This window comes from Stenella coeruleoalba (genome assembly GCF_951394435.1).
Source record: "Stenella coeruleoalba genome assembly, chromosome: X".
NCBI lineage: Eukaryota > Metazoa > Chordata > Mammalia > Artiodactyla > Delphinidae > Stenella > Stenella coeruleoalba.
The window spans coordinates 42,326,066-42,350,823 of NC_137152.1; the positions used below are offsets into that span (position 1 = coordinate 42,326,066).

The window sequence follows — 24,758 nt, forward strand, 5'->3', positions numbered from 1 at the left end:
CCAAAATCTTGGAAATGGAATGGAGAAAATACAAGAAATGTTTAACAAGGACCAAGAAGAACTAAAGAGCAAACAAACAATAATGAACAACACAATAAATGAAATTTAAAACTCTCCAGAAGGAATCAATAGCAGAATAACTGAGGCAAAAGAACAGATAAGTGACTGGGAAGATAAAATAGTGCAAACAACTACCGAAGAGCAGAATAAAGAAAAAAGAATGAAAAGAATTGAGGACAGGCTCAGAGACCTCTGAGACAACATTAAACACAGGAACATTCAAATTATAGGGGTACCAGAAAAAGAAGAGAAAAAGAAAGGGACTTAGAAAATATTTGAAGAGATTATAGTTGAAAACTTTCCTAATATGGGAAAGGAAATAGTCAATGAAGTCCAGGAAGTGCAGAGAGTCCCATACAGGATAAATCCAAGGAGAAACACGCCAAGACACATATTAATCAAGCTATCAAAAATTAAATACAAAGAAAAAATATTAAAAGCAAAAAGGGAAAAAAACAAATAACATACAAAGAATCCCCATAAGGTTAACAGCTGATCTTTCAACAAAAACGCTGCAAGCCAGAAGAGAGTAGCAGGACATATTTAAAGTGATGAAGGGAAAAACCTACAACCAAGATTACTCTACCCAGAAAGGATCTCATTCAGATTTGACAGAGAAATTAAAACCTTTACAGACAAGCAATATCTAAGAGAATTCAGCACCAGCAAAACAGTTTTACAACAAATGCTAAAGGAACTTATCTAGGTAGGAAACACAAGAGAAGGAAAAGACCTACAATAACAAACCCAAAACAATAAAGAAAATGGTAATAGGAACATACATATCGATAACTGCCTTAAATGTAAATGGATTAAATGTTCCAACCAAAAGACATAGACTGGATGAATGGATACAAAAACAAGACCCACATATATGCTGTCAACAAGAAACCCACTTCAGACCTAGCAACAAAAACAGACTGAAAGCAAGGGGATGGAAAAAGATATTTCACGCAAATGGAAATCAAAAGAAAGCTGGAGGAGCAATTCTCATATCAGACAAAATTGACTTTAAAATAAAGACTATTACAAGAGACAAAGAAGGACACTACATAATGATCAAAGCATCAATCCAAGAAGAAGATACAACAGTTGTAAATATTTATGCACCCAACATAGGAGCAACTCAATACATAATGCAACTGCTCACAGCCATAAAAAGGGAAATTGAGAGTAACAAATCATAGTAGGGGACTTTAACACCCCACTTTCACCAATGGACAATAAACCAAAATGAAAATCAATAAGGAAACACAAGCTTTAAATGATACATTAAATGACATGGACTTCATTGATACTTATAGGAAAGTCAAACCAAAAAGAACAGAATACACTTTCTTCTCAGGTGCTCATGTAACATTCTCCAGCATAGATCATATCTTCGGTCACAAATCAAGCCTTGGTACACTTAAGAAAACTGAAATCATATCAAGTATCATTTCTGACCACAACGCTATGAGACTAGATATCAATTACAGGAAAAAATCTGTAAAAAATACAAACACATGGAGGATAAACAGTACACTACTAAATAACCAAGAAATCACTGAAGAAATCAAAGAGGAAATCAAAAAATACCTAGAAACAAATGACAATGAAAACACGACGACCCAAAACCTATGGGATGCAGCAAAAGCAGTTCAGAGGGAAGTTTATAGCAAAACAATCTTACCTCAAGAAACATCTCAAATAAACAACTTAACCTTACACTTAAAACAATTAGAGAAAGAAGAACAAAAAATCCCCGAAGTTAGCAGAATGAAAGAAATCATAAAGATCAGATCAGAAATAAATGAAAAAGAAATGAAGGAAACAATAGCAAATATCAATAAAACTAAAAGCTGGTTCTTTGAAAAGATAAACAAAATTGATAAACCATTAGCTAGACTCATCAAGTAAAAAGGGAGAAGACTCAAATCAATAGAATTAGAAATGAAAAAGGAGAAGTAACAACTGACACTGCAGAAATATAAAGGATCAGGAGAGATTACTACAACCAACTATATGTCAATAAAAGGGACAACCTGGAAGAAATGGACAAAATCTTAGAAAGGCACCACCTTCCGAGACTGAACGAGGAAGAAACAGAAAATATAAACAGACCAATCACAAGCACTGAAATTGAAACTGTGATTAAAAATCTTCCAACAAACAAAAGCCCAGGACCAGATGGCTTCACAGGCGAATTCTACCAAACATTTAGAGAAGAGCTAACACCTATCCTTCTCAAACTCTTCCACAATATAGCAGAGGGAGGAACACTCCCAAACTCATTCTATGAGTCCACCATCACCCTGATACCAAAACCAGACAAAGATGTCACCACGAAAGAAAGCTACAGGCCATTATCACTGATGAACATAGATGCAAAAATCCTCAACAAAATGCTAGCAAACAGAATCCAACAGCACATTAAAAGGATCATACACCGTGATCAGGTGGGGTTTATCCTAGGAATGCAAGGATTCTTCAATATATGCACATAAATCAATGTGTATACCATATTAGCAAATTGAAGAAGAAAAACCGTATGATCATCTCAACAGACACTGAAAAAGCTTTTGACAAAATTCAACACCCATTTATGATACAAACCCTGCAGAAAGTAGGCATAGAGGGAACTTACCTCAGCATAACAAAGGCCATATATGACAAACCCACAGCCAACAACATTCTCAATGGTGACAAACTGAAAACATTTCCTCCAAGGTCAGGAACAAGACAAGGTTGTCCACTCTCACCACTATTATTCAACATAGTTTTAGAAGTTTAACTACAGCAATCAGAGAAGAAAAAGAAATAAGAGGAATTCAAACTGGAAAAGAAGATATAAAGCTGTAACTGTTTGCAAATGACATGATACTATACATAGAGAATCCTAAAGATGCTACCAGAAAACTACTAGAGATGATCAATGATTTGGTAGCAGGATATGAAATTAATGCACAGAAATCTCTTGCATTCCTATACACTAATGATGAAAAATCTGAAAGAGAAATTAAGGAATCACTCCCATTTACCACTGCAACAAAAAGAATAAAATACCTAGGAATAAACCTACCTAAGGAGACAAAAGACCTGTATGCAGAAAATTATAAGACACTGATGAGAGAAATTAAAGATGATACAAACAGATGGAGAGATATACCATGTTCTTGGATTGGAAGAATCAACATTGTGAAAATGACTATACTACCCAAAGCAATCTACAGATCAATGCAATCCCTAACAAATTACCAATGCCATTTTTCACAGAATTAGAACAAAAAATTTCACAATTTGCATGGAAACACAAAAAACCCTGAATAGCCAAAGCAATCTTGAGAAAGAAAATGGGGCGGGAGGCATCAGGCTCCTGGATTTCAGACTATACTACAAAGCTACAGTAATCAAGACAGTATGGCACTGGCACATAAACAGAAATATAGATCAATGGAACAGGATAGAAACCCCAGAGATAAACCCACACACATATGGTCACCTTATCTCTGATAAAGGAGGCAAGAATATACAATGGAGAAAAGACAGCCTGTTCAATAAGTGGTGCTGGGAAAACTGGACAGCTACATGTAAAAGAATGAAATTAGAACGCTCCCTAACACCATATAGAAAAATAAATTCAAAATGGATTAAAGACCTAAATGTAAGGCCAGATACTATAGAACTCTTAGAGGAAAACATAGGCAGAACACTCTATAACATAAACCACAGCAAGATTCTTTTTGACCCACCTCCTAGAGAAATGGAAATAAAAACAAAAATAAACAAATGGGACCTAATGAAACGTATAAGCTTTGCACAACAAAGGAAAACATAAACAAGATGAACAAGATGAAAAGACAACCCTCAGAATGGGAGAAAATATTTGCAAATGAAGCCACTGACAAAGGATTAATCTCCAAAATTTACAAGCAGCTCATGCAGCTCAATATCAAAAAAACAAACAACCCAATCCAAAAATGGGCAGAAGTCCTAAATAGACATTTCTCCAAAGAAGATATACAGACTGCCAACAAACACATGAAAAAATGCTCAACATCATTAATCATTAGAGAAATGCAAATCAAAACTACAATGAGATATCATCTCACACCAGTCAGAATGGCCATCATCACAAAATCTAGAAACAATAAATGCTGAAGAGGGTGTGGAGAAAAGGGAACACTCTTGCACTGCTGGTGGGAATGTGAATTGGTACAGCCACTATGGAGAACAGTATGGAGGTTCCTTAAAAAACTACAAATAGAACTACCATATGACCCAGCAATCCCACTACTGGGCATATACCCTGAGAAAACCATAATTCAAAAAGAGTCATGTACCAAAATGTTCATTGCAGCTCTATTTACAATAGCCCGGAGATGGAAACAACCTAATCATCCATCATCAGATGAATGGATAAAGAAGATGTGGCACATATATAGAATGGAATATTACTCAGCCATAAAAAGAAACGAAATTAAGTTGTTTGTAGTGAGGTGGATGGACTTAGAGTCTGTCACACAGAGTGAAGTAAGTCAGAAAGAGAAAAACAAATACCATATGCTAACACATATATATGGAATCTAAAGGAAAAAAAATGGTTCTGAAGAACCTAGGGGCACAACAGGAATAAAGATGCCAATGTAGAGAATGGACTTGAGGACACGGGGAGGGGGAAGGGTAAGCTGGGACAAAGTGAAAGAGTGGCATGGACATATATACACTATCAAATGTAAAATAGATAGCTAGTGGGAAGCAGCTGCTTAGCACAGGGAGATCAGCTCGGTGCTTTGTGACCACCTAGAGGGGTGGGATAGGGAGGGTGGGAGGGAGGGAGATGCAAGAGGGAAGAGATATGGGGACATATTTATATGTATAACTGATTCACTTTGTTATAAAGCAGAAACTAACACACCATTGTAAAGCAAATACACTCCAATAAAAATGTTTAAAAAAATAGAATAAAAAATAATGATACTATTTGATTATAACTCATAGAAGAAAATTAAAAGCCATACTGTTATATTTAAATAAATGGTAAATGGGTAAGAATGGAAAGCTGTAATCCAAATAATATATACAAAATCCAAAAATCACTATTTGGCAATCACCATAGTGATTGTTACTGGTAAGAAATTCTTCAATGGCTGCCAAAACCGTGAGTAAAAGTCTTATGATATACAGAGTCTCAAAGTAACTCCCCAGAAATTACCTAATTACAAAGTAATAAATGATAACTTCTCAGTGGAAAAACGTGGTAGATACTGCCTTAGCCCAGTGATCAAAATTAACATTACCAATAATAAAACAATGGACACTATGTGCCTCCTGATATGATACAATGAAAAGGACCCAACATCACTGTTACAGTATTCCTGCCACAAATGCATTAACCTGAATCCAATCACAGGGAAACATCAGACCATTCCATTTTTAATGAAATTCTACAAAATAACTGACGTATACTCATCAGAAACGTCAAGGTCATGAAAGACAGGGTAAAAAATTGTTCCAGATTAGAAGACACTATTAAAGAAGCATAACAATAAAATGCAACCAGTTATCCTGCATTAGATCCTGAACCAGAATTTTTTCTTTTGCTATTATGGAGAGGATTCATATATTTAGAAGAAATCTTCTTTGGAGAGTAGTTAAAAATGGAGAACCTTAGAGGCTTCAGGAACACCCCTTTAAACATCCCGCACAGAACAGCTGACTACAAAAGATTTCACTGCTACGGCAGGCATTCTTGAGATGTGAGGTGAGGCATTAATAACCTAGAAGTCACAAAGTTTACACACTTTAATTAAGGAAAGGAAGCCCAAATCAGCTACCAATGCTGATCAATCAGACCTTCATTTTTAAATGTAAGGTAACAACGAGAAAAAAAAAAAAAGGCTAAACATGGGAGCAGATTTAGCAACCATTAAAATTAATAATACATACTCTATCCCAAAGGAATGGGCCAGGAATGTGGGAATAAGCAAATTAATGGAAAGAACTCAATTGTACGTCAACAGGAGAAAGGGAAAATGAGTGAACTAGAGCTATATATATCAACATGTAGCTTAATTAATCTTACAATGTTGATTTTTTTAAAAAATTGGAGAAGAATGCATATGCTAGGATACCATTTACATGAAGTTTTAAGTCTTGTAAAAAAAATACGGTTTCCAGGAGACTGCAACTGCACTGATATTTTTTTATTTCTTAAGTTATGTGATGGGTATATGGGTCTTCCTTGTATTATAAATATTTTTGCATTATAAATATTTTTATAATTGTTTTTCAATATAAATATTGTATTATAAATATTTTAAGTCAAGAATGCAGATTAACTATTGAAATATTTTAGCGATATTTAATCTTGTTCCACAGGGAGTTCTTACACATACCAATTTTGTAATCCTTAATATAAAAGAATGCACCTGCTTTAAAAAGAAAAATATGTATATCAGTAGGCATCAATTCACGTCAGGTTTTCCATCAAATGAATTTTGGCAACAAACAGAAGAAAGTTCTTTCAGTATACTGAAACATAGAATTAAGGCATTAAGGACCTACAATAAGAAGAAATGGAGAAAGTCCCAATTATAGTAGGATACTTCAACACAGTTTTCTCAAAAAGTGGAAGAAAAACTGGACCAAAAAAAGTAAGAATACATTGAATTTGAATATTATAATTAAGAACCATGACATAACAAACATATAAAGAACTGGGAATGTTCCTCCAAGAACAGATAATATAAATCTTCAGCAAATAATGCACAAAAACATCAAATTCCAAAAAATAGCCATAGTCTGATTATAATGCCATAAATATAGAAATTAACAATAAAAATCTATCCAATTCAAAATTAATAATCATTTTAAATAAATTTTAAGAGGAAATCAATGTAATAATTTTAAACTTCTTATAAAAAAGATAAATTAATCAAAACACAAGTATTGTATAAGAATAGATCAAAGGAACAAAACAAAGAGTTGAGAAACGATTCAAGTATGTATAATAACTTCAGATATGATAAAGATACCATTTCAGATCAGCATGGAAATGATGGACTGTTTATTAATAAATGTGTTTGGACAAAAGTCTATGCATTTTGAGAAAATACAATTAGATCTCTACCTCACACAGTCCACAATAAAATAAAATCCAAACAGAATACAGAACTAGACAAAGACAAAATTTTTTAAGTATCAGATGAAAATACAGAAGAATACTTTATGCTCATGAGCCTTGCTAAGCAAGACACAAAATCTCAAACCAAAAACACATTTGACCTTATAAAGAATAAAAACTTTCTGTGTCACAAAGGACACGATAAGCTAATTAGGACACACTGGTAGAAAGTAATTGCAATACACTTAACAAAGGATTAGTATCAGAATGTATAAAGAAAACAAAGAAAGAAAGAGAAAGACCTCAACAGGCAAATGGGCAAATATAAATGGTATTTGCAAAGAAGAAAAATGAGTATTCAATAAACAAATGAAGACATAAACAACTATCGTATAACCATACAACTGAATACTATTCAATAATAAAAATAAGCAACTACTATACATGCAACAACATAAATGGATCTCAAGTTAATCTTAAAAGGTTACATATCATATGATTCTATTTATGTAACATTCTTGAAATGATGGTGATGGAGAACAGATCAGTGATTGCCAGGGGTTAGAGGTAGGGGGAGGGTGTGACTATAAGTGCACAGCTCAAAGCAGTTTTTTAGGTGATGGATCTGTTCTGCATCCTGATGGTGGTGATTGTTATACACAAATCTATACAAGAAATAAATTCATAGAACTACAGATACACACAAAATAAGTGAGGGCATGTGAAATCCAAACAAGGTTTGTAGTTAACAGTATCATACCATTGTCAATTTCCTGGTTTTGATGATTGTACTATGGTAATATAAGATGTTAATACTGGGGAAAGCTGAGAGAAGGGTACTCAGGAACTCTCTGTACAATTTTGGCAACCTCTATACGAGTCTAAAATCATTTCAAAATAAAAATTTAAAAATAAATAAACGTATGAAGACATGCTCAACATTTCTAGTAATCAAGGGAATAGAAATTCAAATAATATATTATTTTTCACTTACCAGCCTAGCAAAAAATATCTGGTATTATCAAATATTGACAGTAAGACTGTACCACTGGCTGATGAGAATTTAAATTGGTCCAGTCCCTTGGGAAAGTAATGTGGCAATATATATTAAAGTAAAAAATGTATAGAACCTATGGTCCAGTAATTTTGCCCGTGTCTCCTCTAGCATGATCTACTTTGTTCTTTTTTTTTTTGTGGTACGTGGGCCTCTCACTGCTGTGGCCTCTCCCGTTGTGGAGCACAGGCTCCGGACGCGCAGGCTCAGCGGCCACGGCTCACGGACCCATCCGCTCCGTGGCATGTGGGATCTTCCCGGACCGGGGCATGAACCCGTGTCCCCAGCATCAGCAGGCGGACTCTCAACCACTGAGCCACCAGGGAAGCCCTACTTTGTTCATTTTAACACTAGTTAAAACAGTGAAAAACTGGAAACAGCCAAAATGTCCAGTGGTAGGAGGAATAGCTAAATAAACTGCAGTGTAGTCTTACTACGGAATACTATGGGGCAATTAAATAAAATCAAGTATATCTATATGTAATAACATAGATATATTTCCAGAACACATAACTGAGTAAAAAATTTACAAAGTGACACATATGGTAGGATCTCTTTTATGCGCTTAAAGTAATAAAACAAACCAGAAAATAATGCTATATTTGGGCTAAGGGTACATATCTATGCATGTAATTATACCGAAAAAGATCTAGAATGAAACACACCAAACTAATAACAGAAAGGACAAGGACAAAGAGAGGGGCGGGGTTAAATGAGATTTCTCAGCATTGTTTTAAATTTTTTACCAGGAATTTATATTGGCATACTACTTATGTAATTAAAGTAAGTAGAAAAATTTTTTTAAGAAAATAGGATGCAAATATTGTGGTTGAGAATCAAAGTGATATTCAAACACTGTGATGAGTAGGGATGCAACTGCATACAAAATGCTGAGGTTTCATATTTATCTCCAGGAGCTGAAAATTGAAACCATCTAAACAGATGTTTGATTAGACCACAATGTCAACTGAAAAGGAACCAATCTCAACCACCAAAAGTACTAATGCACTAGTACTAACACATCACACTACAAGAGGTAAGAAACGCTAACCTCAGCAGTAGATAAAAATCGGATAAGTGGTTTTCCATATTATTTGATAAAACAATCAAAACCACAATTGGCACATCTGAACTCATGATTCACTTCCTGTCTCTTATATACCCTTGTTCATTGATACATGGGGAAATAAAATGGAGAAATAAGAACAAATCTTTGGTAAATGGAATATAATCTATAAAAAAGTGAATCACTATGTTGTACACCTGAAACTAATATTGTAAATCAACTATACTTCAATGTAAAAAAGAAGACAAAGTAGATTTAACCAGCTATGCATATTGTGAAATGTATCAAAGTCTTATTTGTTCAAATATCACAATTTTTTAAATTAATATAGAAAATAGAAGACAGATCTTAGGTTGTCCACAAACACAAGTTCATTATAAATTTGTAAGTCCTGATTAGGCAACAAGAATGATAAAGATCAACAAAGAATCCTCTCCCATTGAGAGCAGGCTGATAGAGATATCTACAGTCATTCTTATTGATTATTCAACAAACATATAACAAGCAACTGTTGTAACAAACACTGTGCTAGGTGCTAGGAATACAGAGATAAATTGGGTACAGATCTCTGCCACAAAGAATTTCAGTTTTATTGGGGAGAAAGACATAAAATATAAGTACAGCTTGCTATTTGACCAGGATGAAGATCCCTCTCCCCTGTGCCTTGGCAACAAAAAAACCCCCAAACATCAGAAATTCATTCCATCCCTTTGTCATCAACTCTTAGAGGTTTACGGATGGGCATATAGTGGTTACCTCAATTAAGTGAGAGGTGATATTTTTCAGTGATAAAATATTAGGAAAGAGAGGTTATACTTCTGGTAATGGTCCCATAAGACCAAACCCCACACACAGAGATATCAACAAAAAGTGCTGGACAAATGTAAAAAAACAACTGTCTGAAAGCATAAGACAGCAATCAAAAGCAGGTAGAAACTGGTAGGAAGGCAACACTTGGAAGAAAGGAAGGATAGTAGATGAGTTTGCTATTTTTATGGCTTTTCATCTGGGGGCAAGCCCCATAGCAGCTAAAACTCAGAAGAAAACCCACATTCTTACAAGACTGAAGAGACAGAGGAAGGTGACTGGTAGTATAGAGGCTTCAAGACCCAAGAAGCTCCTGGTGCTTCACCACACAACAGAAAAAGATCCAGGCCATGAGTCTCCTGACCCTTCACCCAATGGCAGAAGGCAACTGAGGGCATTATGTCTCAGCCCTCTACCCAATGGCAGAGAGCCATGCAGACCCCACAACTCCTGACCTTCTACTCAGCAGTAAACAGTGGCCAGGTAAGTATTTCCGTACCCCAGTGGCACTGGCAGAGATCGAGTATTAAGGGTACCAGCATCAGATGGCCAGGAAAGAGGCCAGGGAAAATGCTCTCTGTCCTATGGGTCCAGTATCCTCCACTCCCCAAATCTAACACTTGGTAGCCCAAAGAAGCACCTTCCACTCCTGCAGGTAGCACCGATGGAAACCCAGCAAGAGCTCGAACAGAGCCAGAAGACCAAGCAGACCAGAATAGCATTACAAGAGTTCAGAAAACTAAATTATCATTGGAACTACATACAGCTCGCAAAAGTAGGATAGAATCTACAGGCTAAACTTATCAGGGCAAGTGCCTACTAAAATAGAAGATTTAAATATGATCAAGACAACATATATATACTACCGAACATAAAATAGTTGGCTGGTGGGAAGCAGCAGCATAGCACTTAAGTCTTAGGACTTAAGTCTGCCATTTTATTTTTTAAAAATATTTATTTATTTTATTTTTGGTTGTGTTGGGTCTTAGTTGCGGCACACAGGATCTTTTGTTGTGGTGTGCGGGCTTCTCTAGTTGTGGTGTGCCAGCTCCTGGGTGCGTGGGCCCTCTAGTTGCCCTGCCACATGTGGGATCTTAGTTCCCTGACCAGGGATGGAACCTGTGTCTCCTGCATTGGAAGGTGGATTCATAACCACTGGACCACCAGGGAAGTCCCGAGTCTGCCATTTTAGTATTTGCTTTTTCCCTATGGTTGTCTTTCCTCTGTTTCTCTTTTCTTGCCTTCCTGTGGGTTACTTGCAAATTTTTTAAGATTCCTTCTTGTTTTATGTATACTGTTTTGAGTATATTGGGCTGTAAGTTTACTTAGTGGTTGCTCTCTCTCTCTCTCTTTCTCTATGTTTATCCGTGGTTGTCCAGTGGTTAGGACTCCAAGCTTTCACTGCCAAGGGCCTGGGTTCAATCCCTGGTTGGGGAACTAAGATCCCACAAGCTGTACAGCATGCAGCCAAAAATAAACAAATAAATAAAAATTAAAAAAACATAGAACAGGATAAATTAATCTATGGTGAAAAAAATCAACAGTGGTCAACTCTGGTGGGGTGGGGGGGCACTGACTGGGAAGGGGCATGAAGGAACTTTCTGTAGTAATGGCAATATTCTTTATTATGTGGGCAAGCTAGAGCCTACGGGCCAAATCTGGTGCACCAACCATTTTTGTGAATAAAGTTGTATTGGAACACAGCCATGCCAAATATTTTACATATTGTCTATGGCTGTTTTCATGCATGCAATAGCAGAGTTGAGTAAATGCAACAGAGACTACATAGCCCACAAATCCTAAAATAGTTACTATCTAGACCTTTGCCAACATCTGTTTTATATTTTGATAATGGTTTGGGTTACACAGGTGTAAGCATTTGTCAAAACTCACTGAATTATGATCTGTGCATTTTACAGAACATAAATTTAAACTAAAAAAATATATAAACAAATACTGAGTTCTAGTCAATGATATGCATGCTTAAGTGTTAATGGATGAAGTGTACTAATATCAGCAACTTTAATTTTGAAATGACCAGAAAAATAAGATGGACTAATAAATGGATAAAGGGGTGGGTAGATATGTGATAGAGCAAATACAGCAGAAGTTAACTGCAGAATCTAGTTGGTAGGTATATGGGTGTTCACTTATTTTTTATCAACTTTTCTGTAACTTTGAAATTTTTCTTAATAAAATGTTGGGGGAAACTACTGGGCATATGCCCTGAGAAAACCATAATTCAGAAAGAGTCATGTACCACAATGTTCACTGCAGCTCTATTTACAATAGCCAGGACATGGAAGCAACCTAAGTGTCCATCAACAGATGAATGGATAAAGAAGATGTGGCACATATATACAATGGAATATTACTCAGCCATAAAAAGAAACGAAATTGAGTTATTTGTAGTGAGGTGGATGGACCTAGAGTCTGTCATACAGAGTGAAGTAAGTCAGAAGGAGAAAAACAAATACCGTATGCTAATACATATATATGGAATCTAAAAGAAAAAAAATGGTTCTGAAGAACCTAGGGGCACAACAGGAATAAAGATGCCAATGTAGAGAATGGACTTGAGGACACGGGGAGGGGGAAGGGTAAGCTGGGACGAAGTGAGAGAGTGGCATGGACATATATACACTACCAAATGTAAAATAGATAGCTAGTGGGAAGCAGCTGCGTAGCACAGGGAGATCAGCTCGGTGCTTTGTGACCACCTAGAGGGGTGGGATAGGGAGGGTGGGAGGGAGACGCAAGAGGGAGGAGATATGGGGTTATGTGTATATGTATAGCTGATTCACTTTGTTATAAAGCAGAAACTAACACACCATTGTAAAGCAATTATACTCCAATAAAGATGTTTAAAAAAAATAATAATAATAAAAGAAAATGTGGTATAGATATACAATGGAATATTACTCAGCCATAAAAAATGTTGGGGGAAATTTTTTTAATTAGGAAAGGAAAGTATACAACACTTGCCCACAGAAATGAACATTCCATTCTGAAATACCTTGTTAAGAAATTTATTCTAAAGAAATAAATCCCTAATAGCATGCTTTGTCTGAAGAAACTTCAACTCTAAAGATCTTTATTAATCCTTGATCATTCCTGTTAGAAGTCAGAGTGCACACATCAGAATTCATTATAATTTATGCCCTTGATGAAGAGGGAATTTTATAAAACACAATACTTGAGATCATAGCTGTTTGGAATAGTAATATCACCACTAAAATACTCTTCCCGCATAGCACACCTATTATCTAAGGACCTCATACATTTTATTAGCAAAACCCAATAAATTCAGAGTCTTTAGAGATACCTGAAGCAGAACAGAAGAGAAAAAAAATAAACTGGATTCTCAGTTCCTTCCTTTAATTAATTCAATCAATCCCCTGAGTTAATTATATCTCACTGAAGTCATCATGCTCTTTTTCTCAAATTTTGGCAGGGAGGATAGCTATCTTACAAAGAGGACGAATGGTGTATAATGATTAAGGGCACAACCTCTGCAGCCAGGTAGTCTGGGTTCAAATCCTGGCCCTCCCGTATGACACTGGGTAAGTTATTTAACCTCTCTGAACCTCAGTTACCCCTAATGACAGCTACTATTCATAGGGTTGTTGTGAGGACAGTGCACATAAAGCCATTAGAATAGTATTTAGCACCTAAGAATCACTCAATAGTGTTCACTATTATCATCTCATAAAGGCAAATGCTTTATTATAAATGTAGAACAATAAGATAGCCATAGACTTGTAACATACTAGGACTAACAGGCCTTCTTGCTGTTCTTCGAACATCCCAGACCCACTCCTCCCTCAAAGCCCTTGCACTGGTTATTCCCTCTACCTGAAATGTGTGCTATGGACTCTCTCATCTCCTTCAAGTGTGTGCTCAATTGTCAACCTTCTCAATGAGGCCTACCCTGATCTCCACCTTATTTAGAATTGCAACCCACTTTCCTCCTTACCCTGCTCCACATTTCCCCCAATCTCCCTGTACTGTATTATATAATTTACTTTTTATACTATTATGGTTAGTGACAGTCTACCCACATTAGGCAACAAAACTCAATGACAGAAGGGATTTTTGTCTTTTATTCACTGATACATCCCAAGTAGGTGTTCAAATATTTTTTGTTAGCATCATCCAGTCTACCCCTTCACTTTACAGATGAGGAAACTCCAAAAAGACTCGAATCAAAGCTACCCAGTGAGTAAGGAAAAAAGGCAGGAACAAGGACTGTGACTTCCAGTCTGGTGCCATTTCTACTATAGCTCACTATCTCCTTGACCCTTGAACATTACAGAAAATTCACAATCATCTATATTTTCCCCCCAGCAGGATTTACCTTTGGAATTTCTTGGCCTTGCAAATACTGCTGTGTCTGTAACACAGAAATGCTCTGAGAGGCAGTAGAAGCCTGTACTGGAATACTAAGTGGCGACAGATGAACAGAAGATGGCTGATTTGTAAGGGCTATCCCAGAGCTTGGATGAGGGTCTGGTGTTGTAATTGTGTTTCTGATGACCCACAAACAAGCGCTAAGCTAGAAGATGACTGCCACTGTGGCTGGACAGAAGACTGCTGCTGAATGCATGCTGGCTGGTGCTGTGCTAGGTTTCATTGCAGGGGAAAGGTTTGACTGCTGTCTAATGCCTGAAGCACTTGAGGCTGCTCTAAAGGCTGTATTACATATTGTTCCATTGCCGCTAGTTGCAACTGTTCTTGCAAAGGAGGTGTAATCTGGACCATGTTTGTAATGGCCTTTGGAATACCTGTAATGGCTGAATGTGGTTAGTTGCCTGTGAATGAGGTACCTGCTGCTGGAAAGCAGCATGTTGGCTATATAAAGACTGCTGTTGATTTATGGGACCTTCTTGAGTAGACAACTGATGGGTTTTCTGCGCTTGCCTATGAGATGAATGAGTCATCTGCTGATGATGAATGAAACCTGAGTGAGAAACCTGGCTTGGTGTTACATGTGATTGGGAAAGCTGTGCAGAGAAGTGTGGGGGCTGGATCTGGGCCTCTGAGGAGGCCTGCTGAATGAAGGACATTTGTGCAGGGTGTTGAAGCTGTCCTTCCACAGCCATCTGAGATGTAACACTGACTGGGCTTTTAGCTGCTGGTACCCAAAACTGACATCTGCTTAGGATAGAAATGCTGAATTCTGCACATTAAATAAAGGCTCAATAGAATGTGTTTGTGTATCTAAGGTTAATGATAAATAATGTTAAATGTCTTATGTCTTTTGTTCCAAGGCTGAAGAACCTTGGGGTTGTGTTAAATAGGCTTGTTGCTCAGAAGTCTGTGCTACATAAAGTGGTACTAAGTATAAGTCCTGATCTGCTGAATTTGTAATATGTACTTGCCTGCTATCAGAAGGGTTTACTGTGTATACTTGCTGGGTTATGAAGGCTGCCTGTTCAGTTGTCTGGATGGTATAAACAGCATGTCCTGAATAAGGGACATACTCAAGTGCCTGGTAAGCAGGCTGTTCCACAGGTTGCACAGGGTAAGCTGCTTGGATTATACATCCTGGCTGGTCTGGAAAAGGTGACCGAACCAGAGGTTGCACTGTATAAACAGGCTGCCCCTAGGCCGGGACCAAATAAGAGGGCTGTGCCACAGGTGGGACTGGATAAGAAGAAGCATGTATAGAATAGGTTGGCTGTGATATCAGTGGTTGTACAGTGTAGAGAGGATGCTCTGGGGCTGGCAGTGAATAAACAGGCTGTGTTGGAGCCTTCATTGGGTAAGTGGCTGTGATGGGTAAGAAGCTTATTCCTGGGGAAGTATCACAAAGGGCAGCTACTCAGGAGCCTTCAATGGGAAAGATGGCAGTTCTGCAGGTGGTCCTGAATAAGTGTGTTGAACAGAATAAAATGGCTGTTCCAGGGACTGAATCACACTTTCAGTACTACCCTTTGACTGCTGCTGACTTACATGAGTTTCAGATTTTCATAGTACAATCCTGCTGAACATTTTTCTGTGGTGATGCCATAATCTTAGGTTGTAAAATTAATGGCTACTGCTGAATAGAGGCTTGGAAACAAGGCTTCTTCAAACGCACAGTCTGGCTTTGTGGCGCTGAAGAACCGGGAATTATAGACTCCTGATGTATCACTGAGTATGGCTGGGATACTGAATGTATCTTTTGTGAGAAGGGTGATGGGCTCCCGAATGCCCCCCAATGGAATTAGAAGGGAGCTGAGCTGTACCAGCAGCATTCTGTGCACTGCTCACATGTTGGGCAAAAGAATGATTCAACAAAGCTTGAGGGTGATTAACTAACAAGAAACTAGGAATTTGATTGGCATTTGGTAATTTGGTTAATGCCTGATTCCCATTTCTAGGGTCAGGCTCAAGTTGAAGACCAACTGTTGGATCCTGGGAAGTCATTTGTGAAGCAAGCAATATCTGAGGAGAAACTACAGAAAAGACTGGTTGTGGAACTCCAGTAACTGACAAGTCTAAAGTCATAGGTTGAGCTGAAATTTGTCCATCTGCTCCAAAGGTCAGCTATAGTTCCTAATGCTGGTGCAAGGAAAATTCAAATTATAAATGCATATACCATGGGAATTCCCTGGCGTCCACTGGTTAGGGCTTGGTGCTCTCACTGCCAGGGACCCAGGTTCAATCCCAGGTTGGGGAACTAAGATCCTGCAAGCTGCACAGTGAGGCCAAAAAACCTTTTTTTTATTAAAAAATAAAATAAATGCATATACCATGCTCATTTTAATGGTCCCAGACAGAATGATAGATAAAATAATGCTATGTTGTAAAAATTTCAGGGACTTCCCTGGTGGTGCAGTGGTTAAGAATCCACCTGCCAATGCAGGGGACACAGGTTCAATCCCTGGTCCGGGAAGATCCCACATGCCATGGAGCAACTAAGCCCGTGTGCCACAACTACTGAGCCTGTGCTCTAGAGCCCACGTGCCACAACTACTGAAGCCCGCATGCCTGGAGCCCATGCTCCACAACAAGAGAAGCCACCTTATTGAGAAGCCCACGCACAATAACAAAGAGTAGCCCCCGTTCACCACAACTAGCGAAAGCCCGTGCACAGCAATGAAGACCCAAAGCAGCCAAAAATAAATTTAAAAAAATTTTCAGAAGGTTATCAAAAAGGTGCTGGGTATAGCATTAGTCCTATAAAAATCCTAATACCATGAGTAAATGCTAATTGAATACACTAAGGGACTGAGACCAGTCCCCAGGCAACATATTGCTCATGGCTTCTCATTTATTGCACTTGCCACATAACTCATTCAAACCCTGGCAGAAATTCAGAGTAATTGAATCTGACACCTTCACACACCAGACAGTGGAAGTTCAAAAGGATTTCAATATCATAGTTAAAGGGAACAGAGAAGCTCTCTCAAGAGGAGAGGAGTGAGTTGGCTGAATACATATAGGCTGGCTGTAATAATTCCTAGAACTTGAACCACCACATTCATAAAAAGACCCCCACTGGTTAAAGTGCTTGCTTATGTGGATTCTATATATTAGGTGAAAAAGGCAGGCTACAAAATAGTATGTATGTGATATACATATGTATGTATAAACAAAGTTATATATGTATACATAGAAAAAAAAGACAAATCTAGAGTCTCTACCACCAAATGTAAACAATAATTTATTTCTAGCTGGAGAGATAGTAGGTGATTTTCACTGTCTTCTTTATAACTTTATAGGCTTTATTTTAAATAGGTAAATAACACTTTCATAAAGTTTTTAAACTTCTTTTAAAAATTTTGGAAACACATTTCAAAATACACATGCCTGTATATTTACGTGGTTGAACCTAAGTTAATTTAAGCATCCATCCAACACACTTCGCATTATAGTCTTAAAAAGAGATAAATCCAACCACAACATAAGCTCAAGTATGAACATATACCATATAAGCTACAAATACTAGCCAAACACCATGCACTGTCAACCATATCAGATTAAATATACCCCCAGCAGATTTTAAATGCATCTGGCATTTGTCAAGTACATGTATGTTTTCCCCTACAAGTCTGTGAGTTCTTCAGGGCAAGGACCATATTTTATCTCATTTTATATCCCCAGAGATGATGGTCATTAAAAGTTTGTTGATGAACTATGACTATATACCAATCTCTTAAAAGCAACAGATCACCAGCTGCTAACTAAATCACATACAGAGAATGCCTAGGAGCTCAGACCAACTCATTCCCAAAGAGAGAAGAGACACACAGGGGATGGTAGGGTTGAGGAAAGAAAATGGGATAACAAAGAAAAGCCCAACCATGTATCCAGAGTCCATAACCTAGGAAACCAGGATATAGTCTTGATATATGAACTCTCACAAAGACTGTGTACTCGTTGTCAGAAATGAGTACCATTGACTTTGAGAGTCTAAATGACAAAAACACTTATTTCTCCTACAGAAATAAACGTGAACCAAAAGAGTCAAGAATTTAGATGAAAGTGCTTAAAATTATAAGAGTCTATGAAATACTATTTCTACTTAACTACCAAAGACATCCCTCTACATTCAAACCAGGCTGGAAAAGTCCAATACAAAAAACAAACCATAAAAAGGGATCTGAGTCCTAAATAATTTTTTTTTAATTTATTTATTTATGTTTGGCTGTGTCGGGTCTTTGTTGCTGCGTGTGGGCTTTTCTCTAGTTGCGGTGAGTGGGGGCTACTCTTCGTTGCGACGCACGGGCTTCTCATTGCAGTGGCTTCTCTTGTTGCAGAGCACGGGCTCTAGGTGCACGGGTGCGTGGGCTCTAGAGCACAGGCTCAGTAGTTGTGGCGCATGGGCTTAGGTGCTCCGCGGCATGTGGGATCTTCCCGGACCAGGGCTCTAACCCATGTCTCCTGCATTGGCAGGCGGATTATTTTTTTTCTTTTTTTTTAAATTTACTTTATCTTTGGCTGCATTGGGTCTTTGTTGCTGCGTGCAGGCTTTTCTCTAGCTGCGGCAAGCGGGGGCTACTCTTCGTTGCGGTATATGGGCTTCTCAGTGCAGTGGCTTCTCTTGTTGTGAAGCACAGGCTCCAGGCGCATGGGCTTCAGTAGCTGTGGTGCGCAGGCTCAGTAGTTGTGGCACATGGGCTTAGTTGCTCCACGGCATGTGGGATCTTCCTGGACCAGGGCTCGAACCTGTGTTCCCTACATTGGCAGGAGGATTCTTAACCACTGTGCCACCAGGGAAGCCCTGGCAGGTGGATTCTTAACCACTGCACCACCAGGGAAGTCCCCTAAATAAACTTTTTTATCCGTATATGGAGTTCTCAGTTTCTCTTCCAATTATACAAGCAGTGTCTCAAGATTCTAGTTACACAATGTTAGACACATCCTCAAGAAGAATGTCTTAAGTGAAGGAAAGTATAAACAACTTTTTGCTTTCAGTGACTTTTATATAAACTAGGATGAATTTATGAAAGAGAGCCTTTGCCTGTCAGAAAACCTAGGCAGTGTTAAATAAGTTTAAGTGAATACGGAGCCTCTAAAATGTATCTTACCTTTACCTGTGAGACCTTTGGGACACTTAATGGCAAAAACTGGAGTTGTGAGACAAGCGGAGGTCCAAGGACATGTACAGGCAGAACAGTGGACTGACCTTGAAGCAAAGGCAAAATTTGGGGCTGAGTCAGCTTTGGCTGCTTCTGCAACTGTTAAAAAAAAAATTAAAGATAAACTCTCCCATTTACAGTAAATATACTGATTATATATTTAAAATATATTTAAAACTTCACCTCACCCCTGAAATCTGCTGGTGATGTCCCACTAGCTGCTGGGATGGATAAATTTTCCCTGGAACATTTATTTCAGCCTGTGGGTTGTTAGAAACCATTTGAGAGCCCATCATCTGGTCTGAGGAGTAGGCTATACTGGGCTGATTTGAAGTTTCTGAATGTATAACTGATCCAGCTCCTGCCTCAGACAAACTGTCACCTATGGCAAAGAAAACAAGTGATAGGTAGAAGGGAAAAACTTGAAACACAAGGTCCAAATAGCACAGGAAATGGTAAGTGTTTCTTTAATTTTTTTCTTTTTTACTCTGACAACCTTAAACAGCTTCAAATAAAATATGTACACTGCAGAATTAATAAAAAACCATCATGTAAACTCTCCATGTTGATACTGTGGTATAACTAAAATATTCTTAGTAAAGCAAAACTACAAAGAATCACATAAAAGTCAACTCGATTTGCTGGCCATTTCATGCATATCCTAACTAATCTTTGTTTGCCATTAGGATTTCAGTAAAATCTAGGTAGCATATTCTCATTCTCCTAGAATCTGGCTAGAAAATAATACTGCCTTTATGGAACAACTGGTTATGACTACGAAAATACTGTGTCCTTCTAGAGAAGAGAATGCGTTACAGCAGAAATATTAGAGAAACTGTGTTAATTTTATACTTGGGTCTAAAATACAAAAGTTCTTAAAGTCTAGAAAATTCCCTCTTGAAGAATAAATTCTATCTTTAGTTGCATATCTTCTTTACTAAAGGATTTACCATGAGACCCTTAAAAATGGTAAAAAGATTATAATCCTTATTCAACTAGTACCTTGGACAAGTCACTTAGCAGGACAGTTTCTTAATTTTAAAATAAGGAAACTATCTGCCTTGCCTATTTCAGGGATTTTGTAAAAGGATTAATGAAATGATAGATAACAAAATGCTTTGAAACATACAAAAGTACTATTTAAAGATAAGGGAATACAATTACACATTTCCTTTTATAAATTATAACTGTGTTACTTGTAACAGAGGAGCAATGCCATTGTGGTTTTCTTTGCAGAAGCTGTTGTCGCACATGTTGATCAACTTCAGTTTCTTCACATTCAGCCCCGCTGTGCTGAGCAGGAGGAGGGGGCAAAGCTGTATTTTGGGGCTGAGGGAGTACATTCCCCACAGACTTGCACTGGGAGTCTCTGCGTTCTTCCAAACAGCCAGCTGGCTTCTTCTCCCTTGTCTTCTTTATCAGGGCCACCCGGTCTCTAATGGACTTAGCAACAGCTTTGGAATCACTTTCATGGAAGAATCCTGACTTGACCTACAAACAAAACATAATAAGCAAACCACATCTTTAAGATTTTTACTTTTACTTTTTACTAGCAGAGTTATTTTCTGCCCCCAAATTCCAAATGCTATTAAATAACAGTTAATTTGTTTCTATGTTCTTTCTTAATCAGACATGCATAAATGCCAGAGCCTTTAGTAAGAAAAGCAACACTATTACCAAGCATTGTTGAAATAATTCTGGCTTTAAACAAAAACAAACAAATAGCTTGGTATTTCAGTACATGCAGTCTTATTACAGGTAATTTATGACTGCCATTAAGTTTTGTGAAACATTAAAAAGGTTTCCTCATTCAACAACAGTAAGTGTCTACAATGTGCCCAGTATTGGGCTCTGGAGACATATAAGTGCCTAAGCTGGTCCTTTGTCCTATATGCACACACAAGCTGGTGGTGAGAGAAGGATAAAAACAATATAAGGGGCTTCCCTGGTGGCGCAGTGGTTAAGAATCTGCCTGCCAAGGCAGGGGACATGGGTTTGAGCCCTGGTGCGGGAAGATCCCACATGCCTCGGAGCAACTAAGTCCGTGCACCACAACTACTGAGCCTGCACTCTAGAGCCCGTGAGCCACAACTACTGAGCCCACGTGCCACAACTACTGAAGCCTGAGCACCTAGAGCCCGTGCTCCGCAACAAGAGAAGCCACCGCAATGAGAAGCCCATGCACCGCAACGAAGAGTAGCCCCCGCTGGCCGCAACTAGAGAAAGCCCGTGCACGGCAACGAAGACCCAACACAGCCAAAAATAAATAAATAAAGTAAATAAAAATTTTAAAAAAACATAAAGTGAAATAAAAGGTAGAAATGAGCTGCTGCAAAAGCCCTAAAGGAGCACAAGCCTCTCTGGTGAAAGCAGAGAAAGTATCACAGAGGAAGGTAAAGTCTGACCTGGATTAAAACAAAACAAGGAACTTGCAGGCTATTGAGGGAGAGGTAGATGAAGTTCAGAGATCAACACTCTAGGCAGAGGAAGTATGCTTATGGCAAAGTGCTATATCTTACTAGGTGTTAGAAGAGTGACAGAAGTTAAGGGCTTATTGTCTGAAAGGAACAGGGCTGAGTAACAGAGATAATGACTTGAGGATGTGCCATGGCATATTATTCTCAGTCCTACAATCTGTTTTTTAAAGCATATCATGGGGGTCTGCAGACTCGGGGAAATTTCATCATAGTTGAAAAATGATTAAAATGTTAGATGGAATCCATATATTTAATTTCACTCCCTCCCAAAGTTCAAAAAACACTCCCAGAGTAAATGGATTTTTAAGTCATAAACTCACAAGAATAGAAAGAATAAAGGCAACAGCAACAACAGACAATGTTTTGGACATTTGGGGATGTGGAAAACAAACAGATAATAACTGACCTAGTGGACCTGAAAAAGTGAACCAGGGAAAGCTGAAAATCATTCCCATTTATACTGAATAATACTCGTAACACACAGGAACTGGCAGTACCAGGTACTTACAGAACTGGGTAAAGTCAAAAGAGATGACTAAAATAAGGAAGACTAAGTGAAAGGGTTTTGAGAAGTAGTTAGGTATTAGGTCCCTGTGCTCCACCCTCCAGTCCACACCTTTGGGTGATTGCTTCTTCCCTACCCGAGAAGTCTGTAATTTTGTTCTCTGGAGAGGGTAAAAGAGGATCATATCTGGACTAGGGAACACCAGGCACAGTTGAGGGTATGGCTACCATAACAAAAACAAGAAGATTAAATGGACCATATGCATGCTGAACGCCATACACAGAAACCCCCAGCCCTCTTCCCCACTTGGCTACCAAAATATCAGTAACCAGATCCTTACCCTCCAGGCAGGATATTGAAAGATGCTTCTCTGGAGAATCTGGCCAATCCAAGAAGAAAGACCCACAACTATTTATGTCAAAGATTCCCCAATTATTGGCCCACCTAGATACTTGAGAGTAGAGGTTAACACGTCTGACATAAGCGATCATACCATCCAATCAGCTTGTTAGTCCCTGTCATAGGCAAAATCATGGCCCCTCAAAGATGTCCCATCCTAATCCTCAAACCTGTGAATATGATGAGATAGCACTCCCATTATTGAGCTATACACAATTGACCTTAAGACAGAAAGATCTGGGTGAGCCTTTTACCAGCTAGTGAAGGATTAAACTTGCCATTCCTGACTTTGAAGATGGAGTGGGGGCATGTGAAAGGACTGAAGAACAGTCCCTAGGAGCTGAGAGTGACCCCCAGCTAACAGCCAGAAAGGAAATGAAGACCTTAGTCTTACAACTGCATGGAACTAAACTCTGTCAACAACCTGGTTGAGCCCAAAAGCAGATTCTCTCCCAGAGCCTCCAGCTAAGAGTCCAGGCCACCAAACCTTGATTTCAGCCTGTGAGACTCTAAGCAGAGAATCCAGTAAAGCCTACCAGGACTTCTGACCCACGGAACTGAAATAATAAAAGGGTGTTGTTTTAGCCCACTAAATCTGTGGTAACTTGCTATACAGCAATAGAAAACTAATAGTCTCCTACTATTGATCATGAGCAGCCAGCCAAGAATAACCAGAAATATGAGAAAAGCCTCTAACAAGAAGATGGAGCACAAAACCAACAAAAAACCCCAGCAACTTGGAGAAAAGATACTATGCAGGGAGGAAAAAAAGTGTCAAAAACACTCTCTTCACTAAAATTACAGAGAGGTGCCATAATATCGCATCCACAAAACAAAGAACAAGACGTTTACTCTAAAAAAGGAACAGACCAAAAAAAAAAAAAAATGAAAAGGAACTCTTGAAATTAAAAACAAGATAGTAGAAACGAAAAACTCAATGGAAGAGTTAGAAAATAAAGTTGACAATGTCTTCCAGAAAGGAGAATAAAAAGACAAAAAGATAGAAAATAGAAAAGAACATTGGAGAAACAGTCCAAGAGGCCAAACATCCAAATAATAGCAGTTCTAGAAAGAGAAAACAAAGAGAAAACAAAGGGAAAGAACTCAACAATAAAATACTTTTAAGAAATTTTCCAGAAACTAAAGGATATGAGTCCACTGAGTATCCAACACAGTGGATGAAAACAGACCCCAACCAAGACACACTGTGAAAATTTATAATCCTGAGAAGAAAGAGAAGATATTACAAGCTTCCAGAGAGGAAAAAATGGATCACATGCAAAAGATCCAGAAAACAGAACATCTTTGTATTTCTCAATATCAATACTGAAAGCTAGAATATCATGGAGCAATGACTTTAAATTTTTTTAATTGCCAACCTAAAATGACTTAGCCAGCCAAATATGAAGACAGAATAAAGATGTTTTTAATACATGCAAGTCTCAAAGAATTTACCTCCCATATACCCTTTCTTAAGAAGTTGGCAGAGGAAGTGAGCCACTAAAACAAAAGGTAAGCAAAGAAAGAGAAAGACATGGGATTTAGGACACATGAATTCCAATACAGGAGAGAGGCAGAGAAGTCTAGAATGATAGTAAAAAGAAAGATCAGTATGATAGTTATGTAGCAGATGTCCATGACTAGAAAGATAGGCATGTTAAAGGCTATCATCTCCAAGATACCCACTGTCAATGTCCCATACTCCTTTTATTTATT

General features: G+C 38.0%; 1 protein-coding gene across 1 annotated transcript in view; it reads right to left on the bottom strand.

The window, feature by feature from the left end:
- Positions 1 to 24,758, bottom strand: part of WNK3 (WNK lysine deficient protein kinase 3) — a 181,614-nt gene that overhangs the window by 82,670 nt on the left and 74,186 nt on the right. The window contains exons 8-10 of the mRNA XM_079909805.1: positions 20,858 to 21,152; positions 19,850 to 20,043; positions 19,611 to 19,760 (exon numbers count right to left, since the gene is read on the bottom strand). Of these exons, the coding sequence (XP_079765931.1) occupies positions 19,611 to 19,760; positions 19,850 to 20,043; positions 20,858 to 21,152 (639 nt within the window). The remainder of the gene's footprint in view (positions 1 to 19,610; positions 19,761 to 19,849; positions 20,044 to 20,857; positions 21,153 to 24,758) is intronic.